This window comes from Poecilia mexicana, unplaced genomic scaffold, assembly GCF_051168715.1.
Source record: "Poecilia mexicana isolate PSO_F unplaced genomic scaffold, ASM5116871v1 scaffold_23, whole genome shotgun sequence".
Classification (NCBI taxonomy): Eukaryota; Metazoa; Chordata; class Actinopteri; order Cyprinodontiformes; family Poeciliidae; genus Poecilia; species Poecilia mexicana.
In genome coordinates, this window is record NW_028263392.1 from 3,328,157 (window position 1) to 3,348,573 (window position 20,417).

The window sequence follows — 20,417 nt, forward strand, 5'->3', positions numbered from 1 at the left end:
TATTGAAGAATAAATGTGTGTGTGTGTGTGTGTGTGTGGTAAGGAGTTGAAAGTGGCCATCTTATCCTCAAAAGAAGCAGTCTTGATCTTCTGCTTCCCAAATAAAAAGAAGCAGTGTAACACAGTTTTAGGAGATATTAAAGTCTAGTCACAACTTTCCTATGAGTCTGAGTCCAATCATTAGCCAAGACAGTCGACACTGATGTGATGTCTGACATGTTGGCATGAGGAATTGAAATTACAAGGTTCTTACGACATTTAGCAACTCACCGCCCAAAGACTACAAACATTTTATGAGCTGTCATAGTGAATTAAACAGCAATACGATGCATCAAGAATTTCCATGGCGAGTTATATAATGAGGATATATACATATATACATGGGCTGGTAGGAGATACCAAGGATGTTAAAATCTTGTGGGAAAAAAACACCATCTTTTCAAGGTATAATATCAAATCAGTACTTAAAAAAGGCTGGTCAGCGGTGTCCTCATTTTTTCCCCATGACTGTAGAAGTGAAAACTAAAGCAGGATTATTTACATCATTTTCTGGTAGTTTTCTGTTTAAAGTACAGTTTGATTCTGGAAGAAGCTTCTCCCCCCGCCCCAAAAAAAAGGACATAAAAGGTGGAAAAAGCATCTGCAGCATGTACGTCTCGACACGAAGTCCACCAGTCTGAAACTTCAAAGCTGAGAAGAGAAGCTGCGCGGCGAGGCTGGGCTGCAGAACCCTGACAGGTATAGATGGGCCAGTTATTGTCAGGAGACAGCCAGGGTTCTGAGGAACCAGAGCCGACCACTGATGGGAGGCTTCAGAGAAAGAAGCTCTGAGGTGAAATTTCAACATCGCCAACTAGCAGCAAGAACACACACACATCTTTATACACATTCCACCATCACACACGCTCACACGTGAAAACTGCAAATGTTATGCTTGCCTTTGAGGTTTAACTGGGTTCTTTTGCTGCCAGCACACTCGCGCTAACACCGACTCCGAGCACTCTCCGAGGTAGATCTTATTTTTCTACTGCTTGCACACACAGACACAAGTGTAATAAATCCAAGTGACACGGTTGTCTTTGTGGAATATCTTATTTCACCTGTTAGCGCCCGCATACCTTCAAGTGCTTCGTTTGCCCTTGTGGCGTATCTTTTTTCATCTTTTTCATCTCTCGCGCACACGAGCGTGCGCAGCACAGTTTTGAATGTTACCTGCGACCACATTGAGGCTGTCTTCTAGATTCCTGTTTGGAAAGCGAAAAAAAAAAAAAACTTAGACTTTTAGGTTGAGACTGGCAGCCCGTACACCCAGGTGGCATCATTGTGTGACTTCAAGCAAACAGCAGATGTCTCGCTGTCAGACAGAACAAAAGATGTTCACAGTGAAGCTCCAAAGGAGAGGCGCTGGTGACAGCACGATGCACAGAGTGTACCTCCATATATGAATCAGGAGGCATATGATGCATTGAGGAGCTTCGCCTCAGATTGACCTGTTGAAAATGTGTAGAATAAAGCAAAATGTATAGAGCCTTGAAAATTTTACTGAGGAGGAGTTCATTGACATCATAAAATTCTCAGTCTGCTCAACAGAAGAACAGACTAACACTGTTCAAAGTAAATCATTTTTGAAACAAGAAAGTTGAACATGGGACCATTTTTCATGGCATTGTTGCTTTTGGATTCATCAGTTATTCAAAGCAGTATTTTGTTGCTTCAGTAGACAGTAGCTGCATATAAAATGATGATTTGCTATGGGTTTTTTTTGTCTACAACAGTAAAACAATGTCCATGATTCGTTTTACTTCTTTGCCTCCCAACCGCTGTATAAGTGGCATGTACAGCTTCTCTGACAGCACAAAAAAATGTGCAGAGTCAGAAAGACAGCTGGAGAAAAAGAAATTTGAGCACCAAATGAGTGAAGTGCCAGCATCCTTCCATTATCTCTTCCTTCTCACTTTTCAGTCATGACTTGTTGCCGTTTTCAGGCCGTGTTCAAACACAGGGAATTTGAGACTGAAGGAAGCACAGTAAACTATTGTTACTTTTGTATTGCTTAGCTTTTATATATTAAAATATTTCAAACATTTTCACTTAAAAATGTTTTCTGAACTTTGAACTGCTGAATAAACACCATAAGAAGTTACCCACTCAGTATACTAGAAGCACACAACACCCAACAATTAAAAGTGCCCTGGTTCAGATGAAGTCCTCGGCAAAATGTCATTTGTGATGAAAAACTAACACTTCATATCTCCTTCAACACAGCATCCCCACAGTGAAACATGGTGGTGGAAGAATCATCCTGAGGAGAGGTTGTTCAATTCAACAAGGAGTTTTATGTGGAACGGTTTATCACTGAGGCAGCCGTCTTTGTTCTGTTATCCCAGGCAGATCGACTGGCTAGATGGGGGTCGTCATGACAAGTTGTTCCCATTGCTTCCTGCTGGGATGGGCCTTCTATTCCAATCATCAAAGTGGACCCAGGCTTTTTCATCCATGTGGGAAAAGCAACTGAAGCAAACTCACTCGCTCCCACACACACATACACACACACCCACGCACAAAGTTTAGGTACAGAGTGATACTGAATTGCGAACACAACTACCTTTGTGTTGCCAGCATATCTTTATTGTTCAGTGGAGTTGGGAGCAGATGAAGGCAGCGGGAGTCACGCTCGTTTTCACTGGACGATAAAGTTGCACTTTCAGCAGCAGTGACCTGACAAGTTCTACTGTACAGTTTAGAGACTTCTCGGCACCGTGACTTGATTTCACAGGAGAAAGCATTTAAATGTGCTGCCACCATGTCTGGAACTGGAAGGTATTGCTCTCAAACTTGTATGGAATTGTCTGATAAGACTCAATCTGGCTGATATATAATGCATTTTCAGAGGTTTTGTATCTTTGCATTAAGAAATCATAGTTAAAGTGTATGCATGGTGACCATCCCAAAAGGCTAAACAAGTTAGCAACAACCTTTATGATATATTGCATTACAAACTCTTAGCGTCTAAAATAGGGACGTCCTGATCTCAGGCCAAGTAGTGGCTTAGGGCCCAACCTAAGTATTTTCAAAGTTTCCAAACTGGAGACTTTTTCAAAATTGTTTTTTTGGCGGGTCACATAGCAAATCTGTTTTTCCCAACAATCTAAGCGTCTTTCACCCTCACAATGGGTGTCGTTAAAAAGTCTGCATTAGCTGGTGTGATTTTCTGCCTTCTTAACTAAATTCGACACAGGTGAAAAACCACCTTATCCTAGAGTAAAACCATTTCATTGAAAAAAGTAGGGGAGGGCGGGGGGTTAGAATTGATGTGTTGTCAGGAAGCAGTTTTATTTTTGTAATTCAAATTTGTGCAACTGAACACATGGTAAACGAAAACACAGCTAGTGTGATGTAACACACTTTGCTTGTCGGGCTCAAAATCCCTCAACTCTCAGTAACGTAGAGAGCAGTGCAGAAAGCAACTGAAACACTGACCTTCAAATTTGTAGTTATTTTGCACATCATCAACAAGTCATATGGAAGCAAAAACTTAGCATGCTAGCCTTAGACAAATACTATGGTCAAAGGCTCCATCCATGTGAAAACATTGTCAACAGATTCTTGAGTTTAGTGAAGACTGCAGTTAAATGTGTCAAATCGGCACTATTTTTTACCAATAAATAATAAAGCTATGCATATTTTAACTAAAGCAATGTCAGAACATTACAGATGGTTCTGACATCTGTGTTGGAGCAGAATATGACAGACGTTCTATGAGCAATGAGAACAAGTAGTGTCCTTATCAAGAGACCCGCAGCATCATGGACATATGGGGTAAATGGGTGTTAAGCAAAACGAAATATATTTCAACACTTTAAAGCTGCAAGGTTTTCAAGAATAAAGCATCAACTTTTATAATTAAAGTATGAACAGGGACTCAGTACTGGAAAATGCCTCAAAAGTTGATACAGTGGTGAGAAATAAAATCATCAGAACATTCTTCTATCAAAATGAGGTCACAAAAACTCTACAAATGATTGACAACTCTGTATTTATGACAATAACTGGAACAACTGATCTAAAACAATATCAAATCAATTCATAGTAAAGGAAAACTGAACTCTGAACTTACCCTCTGCAGCCGAAGCTATCCACTTCAGAGTTTATTCCTCTCCACATTCCCACTATAAAAACTGACCACTAAAGCAATTATGACTGTGGCTAAATTAACTCCCCTGCTCTGCAGAGCTGTGGTCTACATTTCTTTACTGTTTAATGATAGTTTTAAACAGCTCCAGACGCTTCATGACAAATAAAAACCATCCAACAAAGGTCAATTTCTCTGTCCCAGTTACTTCACTCTCTCAACATATTTAGTAGACAACTAGTGCTTAAAATGGTCTAACTAAATGTTTGTTAGGGTTTCAAGCTGTAGTCAACTTTACAAGCAATGGTACCGGCTAACAAAAATCCTACCTCCCTTTCCTTAATTTTCTGCTCTTAACAAAATGCATGCAAAGGTTCTAGTTATGAACTGGTAGAGCTGAAAACATTCTCTGTCTCAAAGTGGGAGGCAACAAGATCTGGGGCAGATGCTTCTCCATTAACTAAAGAATGCCAAGGATGAGGGAGCAGCGGCAGGCAGTCAGTGTTGTGGAAAACCAGTGAGATAAGCATTGTTTATAGGGGGCAGAACGCATGGGCCCCGAGGCGCTCAGCAGCTGACCGTGTAAACAGTCCCCCATCAGCTGACCCTCAGCGGCTCCTCTGAGGGTTTTTTTTTTTAACGATACTTGGAATACTCCGAGTTTCAGATGTTTGGAGAAACCCACAGTTCTGTTTTTACATCTGTGGCAAGAGATAACTTGAGTAAACATGGTTGGAAATGGGTTCTCCTTGGACACTTTGGCTTCTTGATACTTTTCCAAGACATACATGCAAGAGCACTGGGTCACTCAGTGTTGACTCATGACAATCTGGTAAGCTTTACAAAGTAAAAAAAAGAAAAATTAAGGTAGAAAAGAAAATTTTGAACCACGATAAGAAAAATGTTTAAATTGGAAGCGGGTTTTGAACGGAAGTTTTTGTTGTTGGTTGTGATTAAGGAACCTTTCACACAGAGCCGCTCTTTAGTGAAACCGTAAAGTCTTTGTTGCGATCCACTCGATTGTGTACATGATTCCACTGGGAGTTTCAAAACCAGGTCTCGGAGTGGAACTTTTCAGTAACACCCCCCGAGGAGGTGTGAAGTACTCTGCAGAGGTGAAAGCAGACATTTGCAGAATGCATGGCTGCTGGGTTTGTACAATGAAGGCACAGGCAGATAACGTTCAGGAATATGTATGCGTTACATTTAGAGACAGGTTATGGTTTTCTAAATGTTATTGGGTTGGAAGCTAAGGGTCAAAAGTGCTCAAGTGTTTGGACAACATGCCAAGATCACAGTGCCACATAGTGGTCTGGCATGACATAACGGTGTCTTTGCAGTGTCGCCTAAATGTGGAACTTTTTGCCAATGTTGAGATATAGCCTAAAGAAGGAAGTATATTTATTTCAGTAATTCAGTTCAATGGCTTAAATAGCCAGGGCTTGTGGTCATTAAAACTAGAATATTACATTAGACAATTCCCCCAGGGTTTTGTGGTTGTTTTTGTGGTATTTTGAGGTCAATTTTGTGGTGCAACTTTAGAAGTCTCAATTTCAGACAAAGTCACAATTGCATTTTACTTGAAAGTGAAGTTTGGTGAAAGATTGGAGATAAAGGAGATCCAGTCTAGATTCCACAGTCAGTCACCTGCTGGACTTGGTTCACATGGTTTCATCAAGTCCAATGTCAACATTTCACTGGGATTACTGATGTAAATTAACTTTTCTGCTTAATTCTGCATTACTTTTAATCAAAGTAATTTCCACAGATAATGTTAAATAGATTGGTCTTTCATCTTGTTTGCCTTTCTTTCTTTTTATTTTAACTTGGAGGTGATTACGGGGAGCAGTTCTGCTTGAGCGGTGGGTCTTATCACAGCCTGCATTGATACCAGGGAAATTTGCAGTTGGGGCTTCCATGACTTTCCAGTGAGGTCTTACTGGGATGCCTGTGCAGTCTTGAATGCAAGAAGTGCATAATTCCTTATGTCACCAAGCATCAATAAATATGTTCAAATATTTACACAGATCGCCCTAATTACAGCCCTCCTGACCTCTAGATGTTACACCGCTCCAAGGCCGACCACTTCGGCCGCATGTTGAAACAACCACAAATATAATTCCTCAAGTGAAGACTCCAAGTTTTTTTCACCGCCTGTATTCTGCTGGTACCACTGGACCTGGATGGCAGTGCACTAGAGCTTAGCGCCTACTTCCAACGCAAACATATTTGCACCCAGTGCGGCTAATTCTCCAACCCAAACCGTTAGGTGAAGTGTTTAATGCTGAAGACAGACAGAGAGCAGCCACTAAATAAGCCAGACCCCGTCTCAGCTCGGTTGCATGGGCTTGGCAGCTTTAAGGACAGTGGTGGAAAATGTACCCATAATCGCCTCATAATATTCCCCCTACTTCTTGATGCACAGACTCTGTGCTGACAAAGTGACACTCTAGAAAGGATAAAGTATCTTACTCTACTGTTTGGTTTATTATACTGACAAGAACTGCTGATGGACAGTAAAATCAAAAAATACTTACACAGAAAGAAGCAGCTGTTCCTTAAGGAAAATGACTGAACAGCTGCTTCTTACTGTACTATAAGGAGAGTTATTCTGAGATCTTTAAGTGTACTGGTCAGGGATAAGGTTTTGGGTCAATTTAAAGCAGGGTTAAGTTATAAAACAATATTCCGAGCTATACAATAAGCCAAAAAGTCCATGTTAACTCTGGAGGAGCTGCAGAAATCAACAGAACTACCACCAGTCATACACAGTAAGGTCCAACTTAAAGTTTGCAACAAACCATGTAGGAAACGGCCTTTTTTTTTTTTTTTTACCACAATACAATTTAGTTTAAAACATATTGATGAGGTGGAATGGCCTAGTCCAAGTCCAGAACTAAAACCATTCCAGGAATCTATGCCGAGAAAGAAGAAAGAACGGAAATTATGAATAGACACACTCCATCCAATCTAAATTATCTTAAGGTATTTTAAAAATAAAAATGACAAAATGACACCTTACGATGTGCGACGCTGGTAGAGTCAGACCCTGAGTAACCTGCAGATGTATTTACAGTTTTACAAGCTACTGACTCAAAAATGCAGAGAAATATTGATTTAAAAGTATGTTCATGATTATGCACTACATTGTTTTGGTCTATTATCTAAAAAGTCCAAGAAAAGACAGTTATGTTTGTGATGTGACATAAAATATGAAAGATTTCATGGGGTATAAATACTTTGCAAGGCAGTGTATAAGCTAAAAGCAATATAGTCAAAGTCAACTTGAGTGGTTCTTTCTTCTACTTCTATCAGAAGCAGAGTGCCAAAAATAGCAAGACTCAACACCTGGAGCTAGTAACACACACACACACACACACACACACACACACACACACACACACAAGAAACGTTAAGCACAAAAGTGTCAGAAACACATTTCACACAGACTTTGACAGAAAATCTGAATAATATCTTATGGTTTTTGCTAGTTCTGCTTTCCTCAACATTTGATTGCATAATCTGGATTTATTAGAAAAGCACACGTTCGAAGCGTTTGGCCACGGAATCTGTTATCAAGATTGTGTTGAGCAGAGTGAGCTGTAAAAACGTCTGCATGCTGCTGCGCCAAGGCCCGAGGAGCCCTCCCAAAACCTCCTGAATTGTGCTGATTTAAAGAGTAAACAACTCTGCGATTAAAGAGTTACAGTCCGGGCTTCTCGCGCCAAGTGCTACTCTTAGACGCAGACCTGGGAAAATAAGGCCGCGCTCACATAATGCTGCGCACTTTGCCTTTGCTCGGGAACAGAAAAGCCACCAAAAGGTAACAAATAGAATTTTCACACAGATGCAAACACACATAGTATATGTTGTATATATGTTGGTAATTGGTTAAAAATATCTGACAACCGGCAGGGTTTGCCGTCCAAGAAGCCTTTCAAAGAAATATTTATGCTTTTGCATAAAGAGACCTTAATGACTGCAAGGTAATTTTACCAGTGTAACGTAACACACCCAACCTTACCGTATCATCATGAAACCACATCTGAAAACTATGAATTCAGATGTGATTAGGTCCGACTCCAAGACTATCAAAATTCACTTTTTCAATTGAGCGTAGACAGGTCAAGAGATTTCAAGATACCTTTATTTTGAAGAGTAGAAGCGGTTGTACTGCCATAAATCAAGGATGAAAGTTTGATTACAGTCAGGTTAAAGTTCATCTGACAGATTTTTTTTCTCTTTTCTTTTCATTTTCTTCCTCTAATATTCAAATTGTATCGTGATATTGTGGTGTTGACTATGTTTAAAAGCTGTGTGCCATGAAACCAACCAGTCTAAATGAGAAAAGTGATCAAATATTCTGCAAGGTGTAGGCTAGAATTGTGTTACTGCCAACAGAAAATGTTTGGTTTCTCAGCAACTTGATAAGAGACGTTAATCTTCATGTCAATGCTGTAAATGACAGACTAGTGATTTCAATCAAAAGGTTTCACTGCATCTGAGGCTTGTATATGTAATTAGGTTCCCTCCTCCCCCACTGATCATAAAACCTCTCATCTGCATAAGACTGGGTGCCTAATCAGACTCCTGTTTTATTTTCAGGCCCCCAGCCCACATCCACTTCCTCTCCTGCTTCAATTGTCTTCCATAATGTGTGGCCTAGAGCCAGTTGGAAACTACAATATTCATTTAGTTTAAATCACGACATACTGCAGGTTCTTGCCACATCGGCTACTGTTCTTTCTCTTCTCACGACTTCGCGATCATTTCCTCTCAACCATCGAGATTTCCTTTTGAGAGCTCAGAATCACTAAGTGTCTCCACGTTCTCAAAACCACAACGCCGAAAAGAGATAGTTTCACACTTAGATAAGGCACTGCCATCTGTCGTCAGTCCAGGAATTCTTACTTCTCGAGGTTTATCTCCTTTCTAGGAAAAGCTCATGCTCCACACATCTCACCAAAGACCTTGTATTTCTTGGTTTGGCAAGTCCTCAGTGTCATTTGTTTATCTGTTAGGTTTGGCATCAGTCACAAGGAACCTCTTGTCCTGTCATTTCAAGTCAATTGCCAGCTACATTCCGGTATTAAGGAGAAATGTAACATAAAATTAGCCCCTTCAGCACTTCATTACAGAATCTAATGGAATATTAATGTTTGCTCAATTGCTGAAAGATTATGGATAGAGCAAACTGTTCCCTAGAGACTAATTGGATCCTAACAGTTAACCTACAAATTCATCACTGATCCCAGTATCCAGTTTACATTTTCTTCCTCTTACAAGAAAGTAACTTATCCTATTATTCTTTTCATTAACAAAGACAGACTGTGGATAGGTTCTGTTGGTAATGTTCCTGAACTTTGCATAAATGAAATTCAACAAGCCCACTGCCTGACAAAACAGCCAAGGCCAAAGCATCGTGAGAGGAAATGAACTCTAAAACAGAAACCTCTAAGGACGGATAAACAAGAAGCTGTTAAAGTTCAACACGAGCCTTCAGGTGGGAGTAAAAACAGCATTCACTAAATAAAACTACACCCCAACGTGAGTCAGGAGACACTTTGCGAAAGATCTGTTTGGTCCAAACTGGAGAGCTTTATGGACCAAACTGAGACCAATGTAGGGACCAAAGGAAAAAGGGTTTTATTTTAGCCCACGACACAATCGAGGGTCAATTGTTTAAAGTTCTGCAAATGAATGAAAAGGTAACATCCACAGGCAACTATGAGGCAAGGCAATGTTTGACATTATTGCACAAAGTGATCAAGGAAGGAAGTAAGGATGTGGGTTTCAAAGAAAGTAGAAAGAAGTATTAACAGTTACTGGTTGTAGGTAATGGTGAGTCAAAGCAGGACAGTTAACCACTCCAAAAAATGTGTTTGTCTCATCAAGTGTCCCATAAAAGCCTGTGCCAGTAGGGTCCAGCAGCAAACCACCATCTAGAATCCCACTAGAAAGGTTTTGGGTAGTGTTTTCTAGTTAGCAGCGGCTGCTTTTAAACAATCAAATGTTGATTAATAAGCATCACATCCTGTCGTTATATTTTAATACCTTCCAAATGTGTTTCTCAGGCCTTTAGTGATGATTGCCTGCCCATCAATCTGGGAAGGGTTCCAAAGTTTTTTCCAAACAATTGGCATTTCATTATTCTTCATATAAGAAAAAATGTTCATCAAAAGGGCGGGTGGAATGCTAAGATATCTGCAAATGACTTTCAGAAGTGGAAAGTCAAATATGAGACCATACAAAGCACTGAGAAATTGGAAAAAAAAAAGAGAAAAAAGTTACATTGTATTTTTGAATATTAGAGTTCATGAGAATACTGTTTCATATAAGAAATACAGTGCTAAACTTAGGCTGAAATAAGATCTTCCAAGTGATCTAGCAATGTCAGAAAAAAGTGGAAAAATGCGTCTGTTAGATATGGTTAGATATGACTGATTTTATAAACCAATAAAGATCAGTGCATTGTAAATATCTCCTAGAATGTAAAAATCTATAATGTGTGTACTTTATTCTAACCATAACCAAATCAGTCACCACTAGAGGGACCCGATTCCTTTTCACCCTACCCCAAAACTGCTTCCCTTTCCTATCAGCCCTCTGTATGTACTTCATTCAGGACATGTATGAATTATCTTTACGGTCTTCTTTCTTCCATCCTTCCTGACTGCTGCGTATTCGACATCCTTTGTCCAGTGTACACTCATCCCTCTTTTGCATTCTGCAAACCATCTCAGTCTTGCCTCTTTCTTTGTCTCCAGATCTCTTAACCTTAGTCACTCTGATGTGAAGTTCCCAATTCTTTTCCTTTTAGTAATTTATTTTATGCGCTCCTCTTCACCTCTTTTGCACCACCAGCTGTAACTGGTTGGCTCCACTTTGCATGCCAAATTTTTATTTACTTTTGAGCACCAAAATTAGAGTATTACTAATTTTAATTTAATCCGAGTTGGGATACCAACAAGTTTGCAACAACTTTGGTTCATAATTCTACTATAAAACAAGATAATATTAGGTTATCTTATTAGCATCCTGCCATTCCTGACCCACAGGTTACCTCTTCCTTCCAATGGGACTCGGAAATGCAAGGAATCCTTGTAAATCTGCTCAAAGTTGCTCTAGTGCTGAGTAAGTCATGAGTCACTACAACAGACAACTCACATCAGTCTCTGCATTCCTAGTAGCAACCCAGAGGCAGACCTGGCTCTTGTTAGCATGTGTTACTAGACGTGTTAACACGTTTGCTCTCACTCCATACATGGTTGGATGTTTCTGACACCAGTTAACCTAGATGTTTGCCTCCAGCTGCTTTACTTGGGACTTGATGTAGTGGAGACACAATGCAGTTTGGAAAAAGGAAAAGAAAAATATATAGAAAAAAAGAGTGATCAATTCTTTGAGGAAGGAAATTTTATCTCTGACAGCTGGAGAAACAGGACTGAACCAGGTGTGTGTTAAATCTCCCATCCTGGTTTTGTCATCAAGTATTTTACGGAAATAAAATACTTAATTGAAAAAAAGGCGATCAAGAAAAAAAAAAAGACTGGGAGAAGAAGAGAAAAGGTCAAAGGAAAATAACAGTAAGTTGAATGGGGGACAGAATATAAGAAAAGTTCCAGTAAAAGGGGAAAAAAGGACTAACGGAGGAATGCTGGGAATGGGAAAGAGCAGAGAGACAGTGACAGAAAACTGAGTGGAAAACAGAAGAGCTGGAAAAGGAGTCCCTGAAAGAGAATGAAAAGAAAACGGGACCTACAGAAAAACTGACATCTAAAGAGAGACGAATGGGAAAAACCTGCGGTGAAGAGAAAGATGGATAGCAATCATCATACACTCAAAGCAGCTTGCATGGGTGTGTGTAGCATGTCTCCACTGAGTCAGTGCAAAGTTCCAACCTGTAGGCATCAAGTGTGTTGAGGCAGAGTCCTTGAGAGTCTGTTATGGGCTTACAAAAAGCTGGACAAGAAGATCAACACTGCACATTTAAAGGTGGTGCTTGTAACAGGTCACTGCATGGCTACCTCACACAGGAAAGGATCAGGCTGGACTTTCATAAGAACTTGAAAAATCATTGCAATAACTTGAACCCACTCTAGTCAAGTGCTTTCAGCTCATTTGATCAAGTTTAAAGAGTGGTCCTTACTGTACAGCTGATATTTGCCACACGAAGCCAGTGGCAGGTGACATGAGCATGACCTGGCCTCCCACAACAGGAGTCCTACTTCCACAGACAAATTAGCTTGACTTGAACAAGTAGAAGCAATGGCTACCTTAGCATAAGCAACTTGGTAAAGCAAATGCAGGACTTCGCTCTGTTCAGTACTCCCATCCCTCACTTCCAACACCCAACATGGTCAGTAGTCAAAATGCGTCCTGCTCCATAGCTGTGTTCATGAACAGGACCCTGAATTCGTAACTTCTGCTTTAATGCAGATGATGTGGTTCTGCTTTTTTTTTCTTTAAGCTTTTACCTTCAGCATGCACGAGACTCTCAGTCAAGTGTGAAGTTAAAGTAGACTACTTTCTCTTGATCAGGTCTGAGGCCATGTGCCAAGCCAGAAAGTAGCTCTAGCATGTCGCAGCCTTCTTAAGATTGTAGGATGATGGAGGAGGAAATGGATGGATCAAAATTGTATCTACTATGAGTGGTGTGTTGCTTGAATTTTGATAGTGAGACGGAGAGCTGAAAAGTGAAACTATGTACTTGGAAATTTATGTTCTAACTGAAATTGATCCCCATAACCAAGAAATCATGACAAGATTCTGGATATAAAAGGCTGGAATAAGCTTCATCTGAAGGGAGGCTAAACTAAGCTTTGTAAGGAGTTCTGTAATCAGGAGTGAACTTTGGAGAAGATTTGCTCCTCTAATGCGTGAATTAGTGTAGGCCTCACTTTGGAGGGCTTCCAGGCATGTCTCACTGGAACAAGACTCCAGGTGAAAGCCAGATTGAACTGAAGGAACACATACTTTTCTGCCTTGGGAATGCTGTGGGACCTTGCATAATTGCTGGAGAATATTATTACTCTGGGAGAGATATCCAGGTCTCCCGAGTCGATGGGTAACCACTTTCCCACAACAAAGACTTGAGGATGCAATGAATTCCCACTGAAATAACATGCATTCGACTGGTGCATCTTGTTGAGGGTTTACGCAACACTGAAGTAATAAAGAAATCAGTTAATGCATATAGTTTTGGATTTTGCATGTGCATTTTGCCATGAATTATGGTATTTCAGTCACCATTTAAGTCGACCTGAACAATGAAATTCTTTGTAAATGCCTTGCTCCTGAAATTCTGCGTATGAAAATGCTTTACGACAAGTCTAATTTGTCTTGAAGTTTCAGAATGAACGCTGTGCCTGTACTTCCAGGGGAGAGTATTTTTAACCGGTGTGGCTATACTGTAAACACCGGCCGCTCTGTGTGTTCTCACTCCAAGATTTAAACACTGCGGCCAACTGCAGACTCCCTGTGGGATGGAAGGCAATGATATAGTGTGCGTCAGACAGGGAACACTGAAAGAAGTAGGGAAAAGAAAGCAGTGGGATGGATAATATTGTCTCTTTTTTTCAATTTTTACCCAGTGATCATTAGGAAATCTCAGATGAAATGAACCAGCACAAAGAAATATGAGTAAATCAAATCTGCGGTGGCTAAAGCATATGTTAAGGTAATCTGATTTTTTTTTCTGTATGTTTAATTTGATAATGTCATGGTTCAGTATGATGTGCTAGAACAAAAATCACTGCCATGTTCCAGCTTGGATCAGGGAAAGTGAATCGGGCTGCTTTCTTCTGTTAACACATTAGTTCTAATTGGCTGAACAGACCACAGGCTGTTTGACCTTCTACTGCCATGATGCCTCAACTGCAGGAACAAACTTTTGCAGCTCAGGATAAAGTTTGTCAAACTGATACAAAAAGTTGCCGGGACAAACTTTTCTTTTTCTATGTAGGCAGTTGTCATTTTTCGGCTCATAGTTGAGAGTTGTATTTATTTCTGTATCCAATGTCAAGAAACAGGCCAGTCAAGAAAGCAGCAAAAAAATTGCAAATGAACAGTGATGTTATGCAATGTGGAAGATGAGTGTGAGTTTATACTCAGCAATTTGTGTAGGGAGGATGTGGAAGCTTAGGACAACTGTTTAATAAAAAGTAGGTTTAAGATCTAACAAACCAGCACCCTATGGAGGGTTTGAAGAGCACTAAGTTCATGAGAATTACCAAGGTGGCTAGCAATCGCTTCTGACAATTTTTGTCATTTTAAAAAATACAATCCTGGCAGCAAACGGGTAGATGTGGGAATTCTTACAGCGCTGATCCTCACGAGGAAATACAAAATGTTCAAGTCCTGCAGTGGCTGTGTGTGATATCATTGCATCAAACAGTGTGAATGGAAACAGCTGAAAGTCTCACTTTCAGCACATAATTATTATACATGCAAGTATAAAAGTCCAAACCCGGTTTGCATTCAAAAATACCAAAAAGACTCTTGGAACTCATAAAACAGTTGATAGAAGGTGAAAACCATGCAGACAAGGAGACGGAAAGCTAAAGAGAGAAAATACACACAGTAAGGCCACCCAGAGAAAGAACAACCACTGCTTACATTCTACTCACTCAAGCCACTGGACTACTGACACTTCACGCAACCACGCCTACTTTGAATGTGTCCATGCTGCCGTCTAGAAGTTTATCCGGACAGAGCGGAAGATGCCCCAAATAAGAAAATAGACAACAAGAGATCCGGATTGTCTGCTGCAGTCAGAGTATCGTCTGCACAGACGGACGCACGCAGGGTCAACAGGATGTTTTTTGTTCTTAAAGTGGACAAGCGTGTCTGGCACTCGTCTGCATCTCCGGTAAATACTCACGTACTCTGCAGGATAACATTTCACAAACATCAAAGGGTCACAAAAATAGCCGCATGCAACGGTCACGAGTTGGGTGAAAGAAATTTTTGATAACGGCCATGTTTACCTTACGGAAAAGATTTTCTTCACTTGGCTAAGGCAGATTAACAGCAGAATGCAGACCTCTTAAAGTGAACGTACACAAATATTGTGGATAGTGAATAAAAAGGCTTTTTTTCTTCATTTACATGTCAAATATTTGACGAAAGACCTTTATGGAGAGTTCATTTCTTTAAAAACACTAAATGACCCCTGGCTGTGTGACTTGGACAGCAGCCAAAAGTCATGAGGGACAAACTAATTCCATATCAGTGGGAGCTGCACTTTATTGAAGCCTAGTTCACTCCTGTGAATGCTTCTTCATGGCCCATCATCCTGCAGTGCCACTGGCAGTGACTGATGTGAACTGTCAGCATAACGAACAACAAGGAGAGCAAACGTCTACCCTTGTTCTCATCTCCATCAAGGATGGTAAATTGGTACCTCTGACAGCTCCAAATCATGGAAAGATTAAGACAAAGCCTTTGATAAGCGCAGGTGTTCCCCAGTACTACCGAAGACATGCAAAGCTGTGGTTTAGCAATGTCTCATAGGAGCTCTGCCTTATTAACCTCTGCAAACTCGCCTGGAATCTCAAAAGCAAATACAGGAGTAAAAACACTATGGAAAACAACACTGCTCTTAAAAGTAGTGTTGGAAACAGGAGCAAGAAATTACATTTTCAAACACTAGCAGAGTGATCTTTGTTTAGATAAATAGTATAAAGGTCTGAAAACTCTTTGCAGTTTAAACCCAGTAGGAAACTCAAGCAGCTGCTAGTATTAGCAATACAAGCATATAACAATGGATTTATCAGCCTTTAATCCACTCAAACACTGTAGCAACCTGACTTTTTTTTTATTTAAATGACACTTGGCATAAATGCCTTCAGCCATGTTTTACTTTAGCTGCAAAAGGAAAATAACATACAGCCAAATATATGAACACATTTTAAGTTCCATTCAATATGAACCTGGTCTGAGGAGGATAATTGTGTCCTTTCCACACACCATTACCCTGTAAGCCAGCCAGGGAGTGGCAGTCGTTCAGCAAAATGTGACCCTGTTCTCACCCTTACATTACATTACATGTGATAATATCAAACTCTTCAACCTGAGCAGAGGAAAGGGATTGGAGTTGTAACAAAGGTATTTGTGGGGAGATTAACTTTGGCAGCTCTTTGGAAAGTCTTCTTGCAGGCTTAATGCTTTAAAATGTGCAACACCCAAATTTGGTCATCCTGCTGCAGTTGCTACTTCTGTTGCCATGTCTCTCTGCTGGTGAAGCGTTCGTTTACTTCTGCTTATAAAATAGATTGAGGAGCTTTTGCCTCAACTCATCCTAGGGTGGGTCTCTCTTATGGGTCAAATCCGATTGTTGCTCACCAGGAAGGTGGAAATTTCCAGCAGAGCCTCCGGAAATGCTTAAAACCTCGGAAAATACAACCAAAGTAAGGATGTGCTGAACTTCTGGCAAACAAGCCAACACTTGCTGGCACTATTGGCCACACAGAGGTGGGGGTTGCATTTGCACAAACAAGCAGGGACTCTCACTCTGCACCCCTATACACACACGCGCACACACACCTACACTAGATCCTGAGTGATAGAAGACAAACAAACAAGGAGTGTTGGTGTATGTAAACAGAGCAATGAAATGGATGTCAGTGTTTTTTTTTTCCTCTCAAATGCAGGGGAGTTCTGAGGTTCTTAAAGGACTACACAACACAATTAGACAGACTAATTACTCCTCCATACCACCCATTCCTTAACCACACCGACAGGCCGGGGCAAGCCGGAGATTTCTTCCTGCCTACGGTACACTGATTTCCTTTCCGAAGTAATTTAGGTGATGCTCAGTCAATGGGAAGTTTAAGATCTGTAAACTGCCAGGAATATGAAGTGCAGGTATCAGAAGGACGTGCTTGCAGAAAGTGTCAAACTGTCAAGTTGGGTTAATGGCGATGATGAGAAGCCCCTAAGGGATTTCCGCAAAGTAGGGGGGGGGGGGAAATGGGACATGTTCAGCTTCAAAATCCCCAAGCAAAACACTGGCTTTAAAGGAATAGACATTTTTGAAATAAGGTTTTGTTGAGGTATTATAAGTAATAGTAATCTTAGGTCATACCTGTGGGACACAACTCTACCTGATCAAATATTGAATAGGCGTTTTTTTAAAACAGTCAAATTTTGCATGCATAGCTGCTTACAAGCATCCAAGTGTATCATACATGCAACAACGCGGTTTAAAGAGGCTAAAAACAAAGGAAACAAGGGGTGGGGCATCATATAATCAATGAACAGCACTATCAAAAAATAAATACTAAACTAAATTTTAAATAAAAAAAATGACTAATAGAACAGAATGTAGAACTAAGGAAACACAATGTTACTTAAAAGACAAAAGCGGTGGTTCAAAAACAAGATCGTGGAGAGACCATTTATTTTCTCCACTTAATATCCGCCTGAGGCAGCTAACTAACTACTGTGGTTCATACAGCTGATTTTAAAAAATTTTACCATATTTGTTGTCTGTACACAAATGAAACGTTCCATTACCCCCTGCGGTACTTAAAACGGACTGATGACTCTCATGAAGTGCCCGATACTCTGAAGGTCAGCTGGCTGAGCAGCTATAAAAAGTCTAGAATTGTATCCCATGGCTGTAAACTTTTCTGCTTCACTTCCCCTGCTCTGAGGATTCCCAACAAGTCCAGTCAATCTCTCACTGGCTCTCCGGCTAACTTAAAGTAAACAGTAGCATGCTGCGCGACCATAATAACTGTCCCTTGTGAAACATGTGACCGTGAGAAAAAAAAATAAAAAATTTGGCAGCTGATCAATAAACAGAGATTTATGCCTCAAGTTTTTTTGTGTGTTTTTTTTACTGAATCATTCGCATCAATTGAGGAATTGCCTCAGACTTATAAATGACTGAGAATATCTGCACAGGACCTCAGTTTAATGCACCAAACTGATGGAAAAAAAAAACTCAAAGAAAAGTCACGATAATGTCAGTTTGGCACCAGGTTAATGCTGAGCCCCCAACCACCTCCCTTCAGGCAGGAGGCGAGGTGGACTCGGTCAAAGACACACTGGGAGGATTCACCAGCAGCAGAGCATAGACTCATTTGTGTTTGCTCTAACCCAGGAGAAGAAAAAAAAACAAATCCACTGCTTTTGTTCCTCACCAAAAACATGAAATCCAGATTGGAAAAGTACACATTTGGGTTTCTTTCTAGTTTATTTGTGTGCAAACAGAAAGAAGCGACGGCTGGTGGGCAGGTGGGGGGAAAACAAACAGGAAAGCTTCAGTTTGCGCTCTGACAGCTCGGTAAGTGGGATGGGCCAGCGGGTAGCTGGAAGCATTTGGCGGGGAGGTTTGAATTCTCCTCCCTCCACTCTGTAGACCAACTTAACTGCTCAGCTGCAGTCTTCGAAAGTCAGCCGAGTATATCGGAAAAGGGAACAAGTCTGCTAATCTAGAACACACAATGTAGTAAAAACATGCTTTGGAAATGTTTGGAAATCTATAAAATCTATCCCAGCACTGGAAATAGAAAAGTCTTTTGAGTTTCTTTCATAAAAAAACAGGCTTAACGTCCATTCTATTCCGAAAACAACGAAGACGGGGCAGAAAGAGAGTCTGGACACAGTCAGTGATTCATCACTCATCTACTCCGAGTTGATGATGCGACAACATTCCAGTGCAGCACAAATGACTCACTGCTGTGCAAAAAAAAAAAAAAGATTTGCTACAGAAGAAGACAGACACCTGCTGCAGCCCAGAGGGAGCCGACAGCCTGACAGCCTGACACCTGCGCCACCGGCCGATGCACCAGCCCTCCACTTACCTTGCAGATCTTGCTCTCCTCGCTCTCTGCTCTGGCCTTTCCTCCTGCCGTCCTCCTCTCCTGGTGGTACTCTGACCTGACTGACAGCTGGCAGTGGAGGGGCGGGGTGCCGTCGCCCGGCCCGAGGTCCCGCTGCCGGGCCATGAAGCCCTGAGAGGCGGCCGTTCGGACGGCGCTGGGGATGGGGAGGGCAGTGTGCACCGGCTTGGTCCCCACTACAGATGGTTGCCTCAGCTTGGAAGCCACACCAACTACAGGCATTGTACTTCCAGGCCAATAAAATTAAGAGCAGTGGCAGTGGGAGAAAGGAAGTTTAAAAAAAAAAAGAAAAAAAAATTAGAGGAAATCTGGAGGGTTTTTCCTCTGAGGCAGCCAGAGCTACAGAAAACCTGCAGTCGCCTGTTTGAGTGAGAGGAAAGCAACTGCTCTCATTCTGTGGCCTTCAGCGAGCACAACTCCCAGAAACTGAAAGGGCTTCTCCTTCCTCCTGCGCTCTCCCTCCTCCTTCTCCTCCCACATGCAGCAGAGCTCCCTCCCCTTCCCTCCTCGCCCTGTCAGAAGTCCACCACCGAGTCAGAGACAGCAGAGCGAGGAGGGTTGGGGGGGAGCTAAACTCCTCTGAAAGGTACAACAGCCACTATCCAGAGATACGGATCACAGTGTGTGTGTGAGAACTTTTTCTAAAAAAAAAAAAAAGGTGGGAGAGTAACAGAAAGAATGACAAGAATGTGTCGGGCTGTCTTGTATTGTCGGAAGTATTTATGTCTGTTGAACTGTTCTGCATGTTTCATGCTACAACCACCGACTTTCGTGGCTTTTGATGGAAATTCATGTGATAAGCCAACTGCAAAGTACTGCAAGGTTTTTATTTGCTTTACGCAAAAAGCTAAACAGTGCGGCATGCATGTGTCTGGTTTCTTTAAACGCAGTCCGGTGCTCTGACATTCGGAAGCCGTCTAATTAGTTGAGCAAAGTTTGCAGTAGGGGTGAAAGAAGTTGCTTTGATGGATTCAGAGCAGATTAGACTTCTTAAGTCTACAAACAAAATGCTAAAAGTGGCTAAAAATTAAGACCTCACACACCATCAATGCAGTGAAATCAAGGTGGGGGGAGCATCACTTCGTAGGAGAGCCCTGTTTCAGGAAAGCTTCTCTGATCTGGGTGGTAGAATAAAAACGTTCAAGTAAAAAAATGGTGTGAGGCGCTATGCATCAGTTGTAGAAAACATTTCTGCTAAACTGCTAATGTGCTAATAGTGGATCTAATTTTTCCTTTAGTGTTTTTGCTCATTTTGAAAATGCTCAAGTAAAGTTTTTTTCTGCATAAATTCTAATTTACCTGGCTGATTTTGTAAACCTTCAGCTGAGTAAAGTTTGAAATTTTGGTCAATTGTTACAAATCCTTCAATTAGTTAGATGTTTATAGTCATGCTCTTAATTTGAAGTGCATGAAGAGTGTGTCCTCTGCTCAGG

The 20,417-nt window shown here is 41.1% G+C and overlaps 1 protein-coding gene across 5 annotated transcripts in view; it reads right to left on the bottom strand.

Moving 5' to 3' along the window:
• nav3 (neuron navigator 3) overlaps positions 1–20,010 on the bottom strand; it is a 170,399-nt gene extending 150,389 nt beyond the window's left edge. For 2 of the 5 annotated variants that reach the window (XM_088003261.1, XM_088003265.1), the window contains exon 1: positions 18,946–20,010. In XM_088003261.1, the coding sequence (XP_087859387.1) occupies positions 18,946–19,206 (261 nt within the window). In that variant the 5' untranslated portion in view covers positions 19,207–20,010. The remainder of the gene's footprint in view (positions 1–18,945) is intronic. The other 3 variants (XM_088003262.1, XM_088003263.1, XM_088003264.1) reach the window with 2 other exon arrangements.
• Between the last annotated feature and the right edge of the window lie 407 nt (positions 20,011–20,417).